The following is a 12,695-nucleotide window of genomic DNA, read 5'->3' as shown; positions in this document are numbered from 1 at the left end:
TGCATTCATAAGCTGTAAAAAAAAAAAAAGAGCATGCGACACTGTAAAAAATTACACAGGGAAAAAAAATCTGTGTAACAGCGAGGCCACATCAAATGAACCGTGTTGTAGTGAGGGAACACTGTACTACATTTAATTGAATTGGGTGCATTATTGCACTATATTTTACCTTCAGATTTATTCTCATCTGCCAACCTATTTTCGCTGTCTTTTTTTACACTTACATGTGCCAATACAAAGTTTACCAGTTCGAACGTAAAGTATCTTGTCTTTGCAGTGTATTCAATTAAATATAGGTTGAAATGATTTAAAAATCATGCTCCAGTACCCCCCGTAACCCCGACAGGGACAAGCGGTAGTAAAATGGATGGATGGATGGATGTACTCCGGCTTCCTCCCACCTCCAAAAACATGCACCTGGGGATAGGTTGATTGGCAACACTAAATTGGCCCTAGTGTGTGAATGTGAGCGTGAATGTTGTCTGTCTATCTGTGTTGGCCCTGCGATGAGGTGGCGACTTGTCCAGGGTGTAAATAAATAAATAAATGGGTTATACTTGTATAGCGCTTTTCTACCTTCAAGGTACTCAAAGCGCTTTGACAGTATTTCCACATTTTACCCATTCACACACACATTCACACACTGATGGCGGGAGCTGCCATGCAAGGCGCTAACCAGCAGCCATCAGAGGCAAAGGGTGAAGTGTCTTGCCCAAGGACACAACGGATGTGACTAGGAAGGTAGAAGGTGGGAATTGAACCCCAGTAACCAGCAACACTCCGATTGCTGGCACAGCCACTCTACCCCACCTTCCGCCCGAATGCAGCTGAGATAGGCTCCAGCACCCCCCACGACCCCGAAAGGGACAAGCGGTAGAAAATGGATGGATGCATTCTGTTTTTATTAACCATTTACACAACATGCCAACTTCACTAGTTTTGGATTTTGTAATAAACCAAATGTTTTTGTTTTTTAGTAGATAATTTACTAACATTATTATCATTGAAAATGTAATGTGAAATTCTATTACTTGTACGCAAAGAACTCACAACGTTTCCAGTTTGGCAAATCTATCCTTTAGCCACGCCCCCTGGGGTAATACACTTGCAGTGTTGTGACTTCTGTTCACAATCCGTTACATCGCTGGCTACTAAGAAATACTCTAGAACAGGGGTCCCCAAACTTTTTGACCCGGGGGCCGCATTGGGTTAAAAAAATGTGGCCGGGGGCCAGGCTCTATCTATATATCTATTAGAGATGCGCGGATAGGCAATTATTTCATCCGCATCACAAAAGTCGTCATCCACCCGCCATCCAACCGAACTAAGATTTTATCAAGATCACAACCGCCCGCCACCCGCCCGTTGTTATATATATAATATAGACCAGGGGTCGCAACCTAACAGTAATAATTAGGGCGTGCTGTAATGGTACTGTCTTTCTAACCCTCTACAACATGTACAGCCAGCGTGACAGCCCAGTCACATGTGTGCGGCTTCTGCTTGCACATGAAAGTGACAGCAAGGCATACCTGGTCCACAGCCATACAGGTTATACTGACGGTAGCCGTATAAAACAACTTTAACACTCTTAATTTGTGCCACACTGTGAACCCACACCAAACAAGAATGACAAACACATTTCGGGAGAACATCCGCACCGTGAGACAACAAACACAACAGAACAAATACCCAGAACACCTTGCAGTCCTAACTATTCCTGGCTGAAATATACCCCCCCCCGCTACCACCAAACCCCGCCCCCCCTACACTGCGCCCCCACGCATCAACCCCCCCCCTCCGTGCGTCGGTTGGGGTGGGCGGGGTTTGGTGGTAGCGGGGGTGTATATTTCAGCCAGGAAGAGTTAGGACTGCAAGGTGTTCTGGGTATTTCTTCTGTTGTGTTTATGTTGTCTCACAGTGCGGATGTTCTCCCAAAATGTGTTTGTCATTCTTGTTTGGTGTGGGTTCACAGTGTGGCACATATTAAGAGTGTTAAAGTTGTTTTATACGGCCACCGTCAGTGTAACCTGTATGGCTGTGGAGCAAGTATGCCTTGCTGTCACTTACGTGTGCAAGCAGATGCCGCCTTCAACATGCGGCTGGGCTATCACGCTGGCTGTACATGTTGTAGAGGGTGATAAAGGCAGTATCAACACGGCACGCACTTATTATTGTTGATTGGGTGAAAATCAGCAGACATTCGAGAGAATTAGAATTGGATCAACCGCCACCCGCCCGAATCTATTTAAAATCTATTTTTTTCGTCATGCATCCGCCCGACCCGCGGATTATCCGCGGTTGTGTCCGCAAACCGCGCATCTCTAATATATATATATATATATATATATATATATATATATATACATACATATATATATACATATACACACACACACACACACACACACACACACACACACACACACACACACACACACACACACACACACACACACACACACACACACACACACACACACACACACACACACACACACACACACACACACACACACACACACACACACACGTGTACCATATTTTCCGGACTATAAGGTGCACTTAAAATACTTTTTTTCCCCCAAACTCGACAGTGCGCCTTATAACCCGGTGCGCCTAATGTAAGGAATACGTTTGGTTGAGCTTGCCCACCTCGAAGCTATTTTATTTGGTACATGGTGTAATGTTAAGTGTGGCCAGAAAATGGCCTATATTCTTGTTATGGGACATTCATCCTCTACTGTTGCCATTTCTAATATAAAGTAGTGTAAAGTTCTTACTTATATCTGTCAGTAAATTTGCCATGAAAATAGTAAAACTTAACAGTGTAGTGAGTTCACATTATTCACCCAAGGAACTTTAGTTATTAGAGTTCCGGTCGGACGGTTTTTCACGGGACATATTTCCGGTGTTGTTTCCGGATGAGGAGATGCTGCTCCGTTATTGATTTAGGTAAAGTCTGTATGTCATTAAAACAGTTAGCTCCATCTTTTCATAGTTCTTCCACTCCCGTCCCTGCACGCTACATCGCTTCAACAAAGATGACGGGGAGAAGACGCTGCTGAAGGTGAGCCACGTAAATAAGACCACCCACAAAACGGCGCATCCTAAAGCGACTGTCAGAAAGCGGCTTGAAGATGATCTGTAAAACATATTCTATGCAACATTTTGACCAAAGAACCACCATTACATTTTATGTAGACCACAAGGAAGTGTTTTACATTTAGAAAAAGAAAAAAAAAAGACTCCTTTAATGCGCCCTATAATCCGGTGCGCCTAATATATGGAAAAAGATCAAAAATAGACCATTCATGGGCACTGCGCCCTGTGGTCCGGAAAATACGGTATATGGTAATTGTAATAGTAGATGCGGACAGACTAACGGCGTACAGAGCATCTTTTTTGTCCGGACACACCTCCTCCGCAACAGCGTTCAAACACTTCTTTACAAACTCCCCATAAGTCGCACGGAGTATAAGTCGCATTTTTTTGGGAAATTTATTTGATAAAACCCAACACCAAGAATAGACATTTGAAAGGCAATTTAAAATAAATAAAGAATAGTGAACAACAGGCTGAATAAGTGTACGTTATACATACTTGCCAACCTTGAGACCTCCAATATCGGGAGGTGGGGGGTAGGGGCTTGGTCGGGGGTGGGGGTGTGGTTATTTACAGCTAGAATTCACCAACTCGAGTATTTCATATATATATATATATATATATATATATATATATATATATATATATATATATATATATATATATGAAATACTTGACTTTCAGTGAATTCTAGCTATATATATATACACACACACCGTAATTTCCGGACTATAAGCCGCACCTGACTATAAGCCGCACCAGCTAAATTTAGGGGAAAATACAGATTGCTCCATATATAAGCCGCACCCGACTATAAGCCGCAGGGTTTTGATGTGTAATTACCGTAGTATTTAGGGGTTCCTGCTACCACGGAGGGGATTGTCGGGACAGAGATGACTGTTTGAGAACGCAAAGCGTCCCATTTATTAACAATAAATCTTTCAATCATTCAATCAAACTTTCCCATCTTTGACATTGCGAACAGCATTCGTGCAGAGGACAAATAATACAACGGTGCAAAGTAATACAAAGTGCTCGCCTGTACGTTATCAAAATAACCAGCCTACCGGTATATGAAAAGTCAGTCTTTAATCATTGTGTCATCGTCTTCCTCCTGCGTACTAAAACCACCGAAATCCTCTTCGTCGGTGTCGGAGAAGAACAGGCCGTAAATAAGCCGCACCGTTGTATAAGCCGCAGGGACCAGAACGAGGGGAAAAAGTAGCGGCTTATAGTCCGGAAATTACGGTATATATATGTATATATAAATATAAATATATATATGTATGTATAAATATATATATATATATATATATATATATATATATATATTTTATTTACATAAAAGAAATACTTGAATTTCAGTGTTCCGGTGGCTATCCATTAGATGGCAGTATTGTCCTGTTTAACTTCTCCGTTCATGATGAGTATATTATTTCGGCCACCGTGTTCAATGGAAAAGTCTGTTCTACATATTTACAGGCAATTGTGGGAAAGCGGACGTGAGAACAGGCTGTCCCCACTCAGTCTCAAGCCCGCATTGAGCTGGAGGGGGCGTGGCCTCCAGCTCCGGCTGAATACCGGGAGTTTGTCGGGAGAAAATCTCTGCCGGGAGGTTGTCGGGAGAGGCGCTGAATACCGGGATTCTCCCGCTAAAAACGGGAGGGTTGGCAAGTATGACGTTATATGACGCATAAATAACCAACTGAGAACGTGCCTGGTATGTTAATGTAACATATTATGGTAAGAGTCATTCAAATAACTATAACATATAGAACATGCTATACGTTTACCAAACAAACAATCTGTCACTCCTAATCGCTAAATCCGATGAAATCTTATACGTCTAGTCTCTTAAGCGAATGAGCTAAATAATATTATTTGATATTTTACAGTAATGTGTTAATAATTCCACACATAAGTCGCTCCTGAGTATAAGTCGCACCCCCGGCCAAACTATGAAAAAAACTGACTTATAGTCCGAAAAATACGGTAATTAAAAACTTTTTTTTTTTACTTGGGACTTCCCGCGGGCTAGATTTTGGACGCTGGCACGCCGTGTCCGGCCCGGACCCTTGCTCTAGAACTATAACTGGTTCGGAACTAACAGTGTTGGGATTGTGGTCATCCAAATATGATTAGCAACAAAGTAGACAACCGTCAACGTTGTGGCTCGGAGAGCAAATAGAGACAACAGGTAAGCTAGCGAGATGGTTAGCTAACTAGCGATCTTGTTTCGGTACTCCTTATCGTCTCCTTGTCCTGCTATTCAGTGCGGCGTTGAGGCAAGAGGAACAGCGAGTACCTGCGGCTGACGAGAGTTTTCAAAAAATCGTGTTTAGATCGTATTTTTGATATTTCATTAAAAAAATGGAAGTGATATTTTGACGCGAAAAGTATTGTTTAAAAACACAGAGTATTGCGTTTTCGTGGAAATTTCACATGCCAGCATTTTATTCTGTATATTTATGAATCTCTCGTACCTTCGCACAAACTAGAGCGTGGGAAGTAAGTGTTCTGGTTGATGTAGCCACCCTCTCTGTTCAATGACGTGATGCTGCCGATAAGAGGACGCAGCCGAGCGCAATCGTCCTCCAAGGACGTCCCATCTCTGGTCTCCCAAGCGTCGAAACTCTTTGACACCTTAAAATAAAAAGGATTAAAACACTTTAGTTAAAGTTAAAGTACCAATGATTGTCACACACACTAGGTGTGGTGAAATTTGTCCTCAGCATTTGACCCATCCCCTTGTTCACCCCCTGGGAGGTGAGGGGAGCAGTGGGCTGCACCGGTGGCCGTCTCCGGGAATCATAACAGAGGACACGGACAACATATTTTCTTGCAAACTGCTTTGCACAATTGCAAAATAAAATAATTTTTTTTTGTGTATCACAAAAGCTAAATATAAATGCTTATGTTATATATTTGCAGCCTTTTGGGGCATTTGTGATTAAGGGCTATTTAAATAAACAGATTGATTTTCTATTTGTTGCAGAAAAGCAGGATGAAGGGGTTAAATTGCAGCCATTTTTAACATTACATTACAATGAATCAGAGGGAGTAAAACCCACATAATTTCATTACAAAGGTGTCACTTGTACTACTGTGCAATATACAGTACCAAAGCGTTGGCACAATTAATCATAATATCTTAATCAACAAATTAGAACGGTATGGGATCTGAGGATCGGTGTTCAACTGCATGGAGCTACTTAACCAACAGGAAGCAATACGTGAGGATAGGTGAAAATATGTCACCAGTGCTAAAAATATCTTGCGGCTTATCCCAGCGATCGATACTCGGACCAAAATTGTTCAATGTTTACACGACTGCGTTTTGTTCCGGAGAGAACAAACAGAAGCTAATACAAAAAACTGAAGAAATTAACACATTAAAGAGAAGGTTTGACAAAAACAGACTAAGTAAAACTAAACTCAGTAAAACTAAAATAATGCTATTCGGTAACAGTAGAAGAGAAAGTCAAACACAAATACAAATAGACAAAGTAAATATAGAAAGGGTGAAAGAAATCAAATTTTTGCGAGTAATAATAGATCAAATGAGCTGGAAATCTCATATAAAAAATATACAACATAAGGTGGGAGTAAATATTTCTATAAATAAAGCAAAACTATTTTCTAGACCAAAAATCACTTAGTATTCTTTATTGCTCACTCTTGTTACCAGAAGTTATGGAGTAGAAATATGGAGAAATAACTACAATAGAGGGCTGGGCGATATATCGATATATCGCGGGTTTGTCTCTGTGCGATATACAAAATGACTATATCGTGATATTCGAGTATACGTTCTCACAGTTGCTTTTAGCTGCGGGCATTACACTGCATGCGTTTCCCACTCTTTCTTGTCTCTCTTTCTCACAGAGACTTAAAACAAGCGCACCTTCTTACATACGTCACGCGTGCAATGTCACACGCCCTCCCTGAGCAGAGAGGTAGCTACATGGGTAACATTAGCTGTGGTGCTAACGGTGCGTTGCGAGTGGTAATACGAGAGAGAAGGTGCGAATCTGGTAACAAATGGAGGAAGAATTAATTCCCAAGAAAAACAGCACGGGGTCCATCGTCTGGCGGTGGTTTGGCTTCAAGCAGGAATATGTTGAACAATTTTGCGGCAAAAGCGTTGCTACAAAAAGTAGCAGCACTGCTAATTTGTAGCATCATTTGAAAAGTCACCCGCTAGAGAATGAAGAGTGCTTGAAACTGCATGTCAACATCTCCGTTCGGTGCCACACCCACAAAATGCCGAAGCAACAATTTCCAAATCAACACCATGTGAAAAAAAAATCAACAACAGAAAGAGATAACGTCCGCAGGAACCTACCACAGAACGAAGGACATACACTATTTGATTTCCTATTATGCAGCTCATTTTTATTTGACAGTTTTTGAAATCATGCACAAAAGTGCACTTTATTTGTTTTAAACTATTGTAGTGGCGTTCTGTACAAAAAGTGCACTTTAATTTAGTGTTGTTTTGATATGTCATCTTAGTGACATCATGCACAAAAGTTCACTAATAGCTTGTTTTAAAATGTCTCTGACAATCGTGCACTTTCTGTTTTGGAAATGACAAATGTTTGTGCCACTGCTTAATAACTGTTTAATAAATACAGTTTTGCTAAATTGACTTAGTTGTGATTTCCCTCTCTGCATGAAAGTTTAAAATGAGCATATATTAATGCAGTATGAACAAGAATGTTTTAATGTAGACACATAGAAACATCATACTGGTGTGAATATATGCATCAAGTGTTCATTCAAGGCTTAGGCAAAATATCGCAATGTGTATCGTGACATGGCCCAAAAATATTGAGATATTAATAAAAGGCCATATCGCCCAGCCCTATACAAAAGTACACTTCACTCTCTAACTGTGTTACAAAAAAGGTTAGTTAGAATAATACAAAATGTTGGGTATAGAGAACATACAAACATTTTATTTATTAAATCAAACATATTGAAATTCAATGATTTGGTGCATTTGGAAACAGCTAAAATGATGCTCAAAGCAAATGATAAACTGATATCCAAGCCAAGAATGTACAAAAATTATTGTCAATGAAAGAGACGAAATATAATCATAAAATAAAAATACTCATACACGTACAAAACACTATAAACCAGTGGTTCTTAACCTGGGTTCGATCGAACCCTAGGGGTTCGGTGGGTCGGCCTCAGGGGTTTGGCGGAACCTCCGCCGCAGAGGTCAAGACGCACCCAACTCATCGTGTAAATAAAAACTTCTCCCTATCGGCATATTATGGATACCCCCAAACAATGTTCCCTCTAATTTTCCATCTGATTTGCAGGTGTGTAATTTGTTGTGAGTTCTTGCACTGTTTTGGTTTTGTTCTTTGAACAGGTGATGTTCATGCACGGTTCATTTTGTGCACCAGTAAAAAAAACTACTAACTCTGTCTTTAATTTGAAAAAATATATATATATCATTTTATTCTTCACTAAAGAAGGCATATTTTATTTTTCACTAAAGAAGGCATATGAAACTGGTGGGGTTCGGTACCTCCAACAAGGTTCATATTATTATGAGGAATTACATTATGGAATGGTTTAAGCAAAGAAGTCAATGTACTAATTAATATTCAGTTTAAGAGGCTATTCAAACTACAAGTGTTAACAAAGTACCAGGAAGAACAATTGTGACAAATGTATTAAACCCATTGAAAATAAGACATCTCATTAAGTAAATCATAACTGACTTAACAATTTATTACCAGAACTGTTGTATTTAGAAATCCTTGACGTAAATTGTGTTACAAATTGGGAAGAAGAAGTAAATATATGTGTTAGGGCCCTAAAAGGGGTATATGAAATAAGCTTCACTTCTTCCTACTACTTTCCGGGTATGTTGTTGTGCAATATATTTTGAACAAGGTTAAATACAGTTTCCCGTATAATACAATGAGAATGTTATATTGTTCAATTATTCTACTTTATTTCAATTATTGTGCAGAACTATGAGGAAATACATATAACAGTAACATAATGCCTTTATTTCTTTTCCAGAAAAGTAGGATATAGAGACCACACAAATCCACTCTTCATTAGGTCAGGATTATAAAACTAAGATATTGTAGAATTGCATACTCTATTAGTGATGTTCAAAGCTAGAAATAAAGTTCTCTCGAAAGACTTACAAAAGTTATTCGTGTTCACGTCTGAATATGAGAATCCCAGAAGGCCGTAGTATGACTTTAAACATCCAAGAGCGCGAACAAATCTGAAACAAATGTGCTTGTCTGTTGCTGGTGTGAAAGCATGCTTAAAAAGTTGCAAGAATATTTTTTAATTTAAAAAGACTTACAAAAAGAGACAACTGGCAAAATCAAACTGATTTTTGATTTTGATTGGACGTGTCATTGTGAAAATGCTTAAAAGGATATTAAAAAGTATGTTGGAGTCCGGGTGTTGGTGGAGGGAACAGTGACAAAGCCATCTAAAATAATGTGTTAAAAAAGGGGGCAGATAAATATAACAATATTATTCTTCCATCTGCTTCTTTCTGATCATATAAGAAACAACAAAAAAAGAAATGAAAGTGTGAACTGTACGTGGCATGTATTTATGCATTTTCATGAAAGGAATAAAAAGAAATAATGATGAATATATTATATTGAAACTGTATAAATGTTCGAATGAAACTTCAACCCACAGTACTGGATATTTTAATAAAAAAGTGGCGCTATATACATACATAGATAGACATCAGTAGGGCTCACCCTTCGGGCTTTCCACCCTCCTTGTGCGCCATCTTTCACGGCTATGCAGGTCACCGCGTCCCCTTCTTTGAGCGGAGCCCCACCCAGCACCATGTCACTCGTGAAGTAGATGGCACCGTCGATCAGGCCGTGGTCAAGGCCAAGCTCGGTCACCACGCCATCGTGAACGTGGCTAATGCTCTCAGAGTCTGGAAGGCCAATAAAATGAATTAAAAATGTCATATACAAAATATACAACATAAGGTGGCAAGAAACATTTCAATAATGAACAAAGCAAAATACGTCCTGGGCCAAAAATCACTTCATATTCTCTACTGCTCGCTAATGTTACCATATCTGAGTTATCGTGCAGAAATATGGGGAAACAACTACCGTATTTTTCAGACTATAAGTCACAGTTTTTTTCATAGTTTGGCCGGGGGTGCGACTTATACTCAGGAGCGACATATGTGTGAAATTATTAAACACATTACTGTAAAATATCAACTAATATCATTTAGCTCATTTACGTAAGAGACTAGACGTATAAGATTTAATGGGATTTAGCGATTAGGAGTGACAGATTGTTTGGTAAACGTATAGCATTTTCTATATGTTAGTTATTTGAATGACTCTTACCATAATATGTTACGTTAACATACCAGGCACGTTCTCAGTTGGTTATTTATGCGTCATATAACGTACACTTATTCAGCCTGTTGTTCACTATTCTTTATTTATTTTAAATTGCCTTTCAAACGTCTATTCTTGGTGTTGGGTTTTATGAAATACATTTCCCCAAAAAAAGCGACTTATACGCCTATGCGACTTATATATGTTTTTTCCCTTCTTTATTATGCATTTTCGGCCGGTGCGACTTATACTCCGGAGCGACTTATAGTCCGAAAAATACGGTACAAACGTGCGCATCATTCGTTATTTACTGTGTTACAAAAAAGATCAATTAGACTGATACATTATGTTGGATATAGAGAACATACAAACCCTTTATATATTGAGTCAAACATAATGAAGTTTGATTTTGTAAAATTGCAAACAGCTAAAATTATGTACAAAGCAAACTATAACCTGCTACCAAAGAATGTACAACAATTATTCTCTACTAAAGAGGATAAATATAACCTTAGAGGAAAATCTAATTTAAAACATTTGTATGCATGTACAACACTTAGAACATTTAGCATATCAGTATGTGGAATTAAATTATGGAATGAGTTAATAAGTAAAGAAGTTAGACAATGTACTGATATTTGATCTGATATTTAAGAGTTTGTTCAAATTAATAGTGCTTACAAATTACAAAGAAGAATTATGAGAAACACTTTCAACCTTATTGAAAATAAGATATTCTTCATCTCAGTATATTTATCATGACTGACTTATATTATCTATTACAAAAACTGCTGTATTAATCATTCACGGATGTCAATGCGCTACAAAAAAGAAGTCAGTAAATGAACGTATATATTTGTAAACGCTCTGAAATGGGAAAAGGGTAGGATTAAATAAGCTTTGCTTCTTCCTACTCCTTTTCGGATGTAAGCAGGCCTGGGCAATTATTTTGACTCGGGGGCCACATTTAGAGAAAAAAAAGTGTCTGGGGGCCGGTATATCTATTTTTAGGAACACTAATACAAAACCTCACAATAATGTCTGATTGAATGCTAAAAACGTTATGACAGACCGCCTTAAAAAAACGTAACGGAATTTTACATGTTTCTATTAACGATAAAACACTGAATATTGACAAAATATGAATGTCACACACCCTTTCGATCAACATATTTTTAGGGCTGCAACTAACGATTAATTTGATAATCGATTAATCTGTCGATTATTACTTCAATTAATAATCGGATAAAAGAGACAACCTACATTTCTATCCTTTCCAGTATTTTATTGGAAAAAAAACAGCATACTGGCACCATACTTATTTTGATTATTGTTTCTCAGCTGTTTGTACATGATGCTGTTTATAAATAAAGGTTTATAAAAATAAAAAAAATTGCCTGCGCGCATGCGCATAGCGTAGATCCAACGAATCGATGACTAAATTAATCGCCAACTATTTTTATAATCGATTAGTTGTTGCAGCCCTACATATTTTACAATCAAGTGAAACGCAACAAACAGTGAAATATGAACGTGAAGGGTACAAAATGAACCCACCTACAATCTGATATATCTGATACATCACTAAGCTTTAGAACTTTGTTGTGAAAATCTCCTTCCGCGTCTGTGGAAACGCTTCCCACTGTTTGGTGCCTCGTCTGAGCTGCTGTGAAGTAGATTACACCCTAGTAACTAATTAGATGACCATAGTAACTAATTAGATTACCATAGTAACTGGTATATCATCCATAAGTGCAGATTCCAACCATTGAAATACTTTGTATAGTTCAAGACTTACGGTTGTTAGAAAACATGACTGCACATCATAATGGCAGCTACACTTTCCATCTTAAAGATCTAAAAAAATTATTTGGGAATGTCCGGCGGGCCAGATTGAAAAGCTTAACGGGCCGCATGTGGCCCCCGGGCCTTAATTTGCCCAGGTCTGATGTAAAGTGAAATGATACGAACGTGTGTGATGTATTATGCTGTAGGTGTGTTCATGTTCGAAATAAACTAAATAAAGAAAAAGAAAGAAAGAAAGAAACCTGATTAATAGCTGTTTAAACTTGAGAAGTGATGTGTGCTAGTGACCTACCTGCAGCATCGCTTGGGCCGCCATTGGCCTCCACCTGCGTGGTTCTCCACAGCGGAGATATCACTTTGGACAGCAGGTATCTGACAGCTGAAAGCATGTCTGCAGAAGTGATCTGCAAG

At 38.8% G+C, this 12,695-nt stretch overlaps 1 protein-coding gene across 5 annotated transcripts in view; it reads right to left on the bottom strand.

Moving 5' to 3' along the window:
* mov10l1 (Mov10 like RNA helicase 1) overlaps positions 1-12,695 on the bottom strand; it is an 83,286-nt gene that overhangs the window by 53,479 nt on the left and 17,112 nt on the right. For all 5 annotated transcript variants that reach the window (XM_062035888.1, XM_062035885.1, XM_062035884.1 and 2 more), the window contains exons 2-4: positions 12,577-12,688; positions 9,867-10,054; positions 5,589-5,748 (exon numbers count right to left, since the gene is read on the bottom strand). In XM_062035888.1, the coding sequence (XP_061891872.1) occupies positions 5,589-5,748; positions 9,867-10,054; positions 12,577-12,688 (460 nt within the window). The remainder of the gene's footprint in view (positions 1-5,588; positions 5,749-9,866; positions 10,055-12,576; positions 12,689-12,695) is intronic.

Source organism: Entelurus aequoreus, linkage group LG24 (genome assembly GCF_033978785.1).
Source record: "Entelurus aequoreus isolate RoL-2023_Sb linkage group LG24, RoL_Eaeq_v1.1, whole genome shotgun sequence".
NCBI classification, from domain to species: Eukaryota; Metazoa; Chordata; class Actinopteri; order Syngnathiformes; family Syngnathidae; genus Entelurus; species Entelurus aequoreus.
This window is presented reverse-complemented; position numbering and strand designations above follow the sequence as displayed.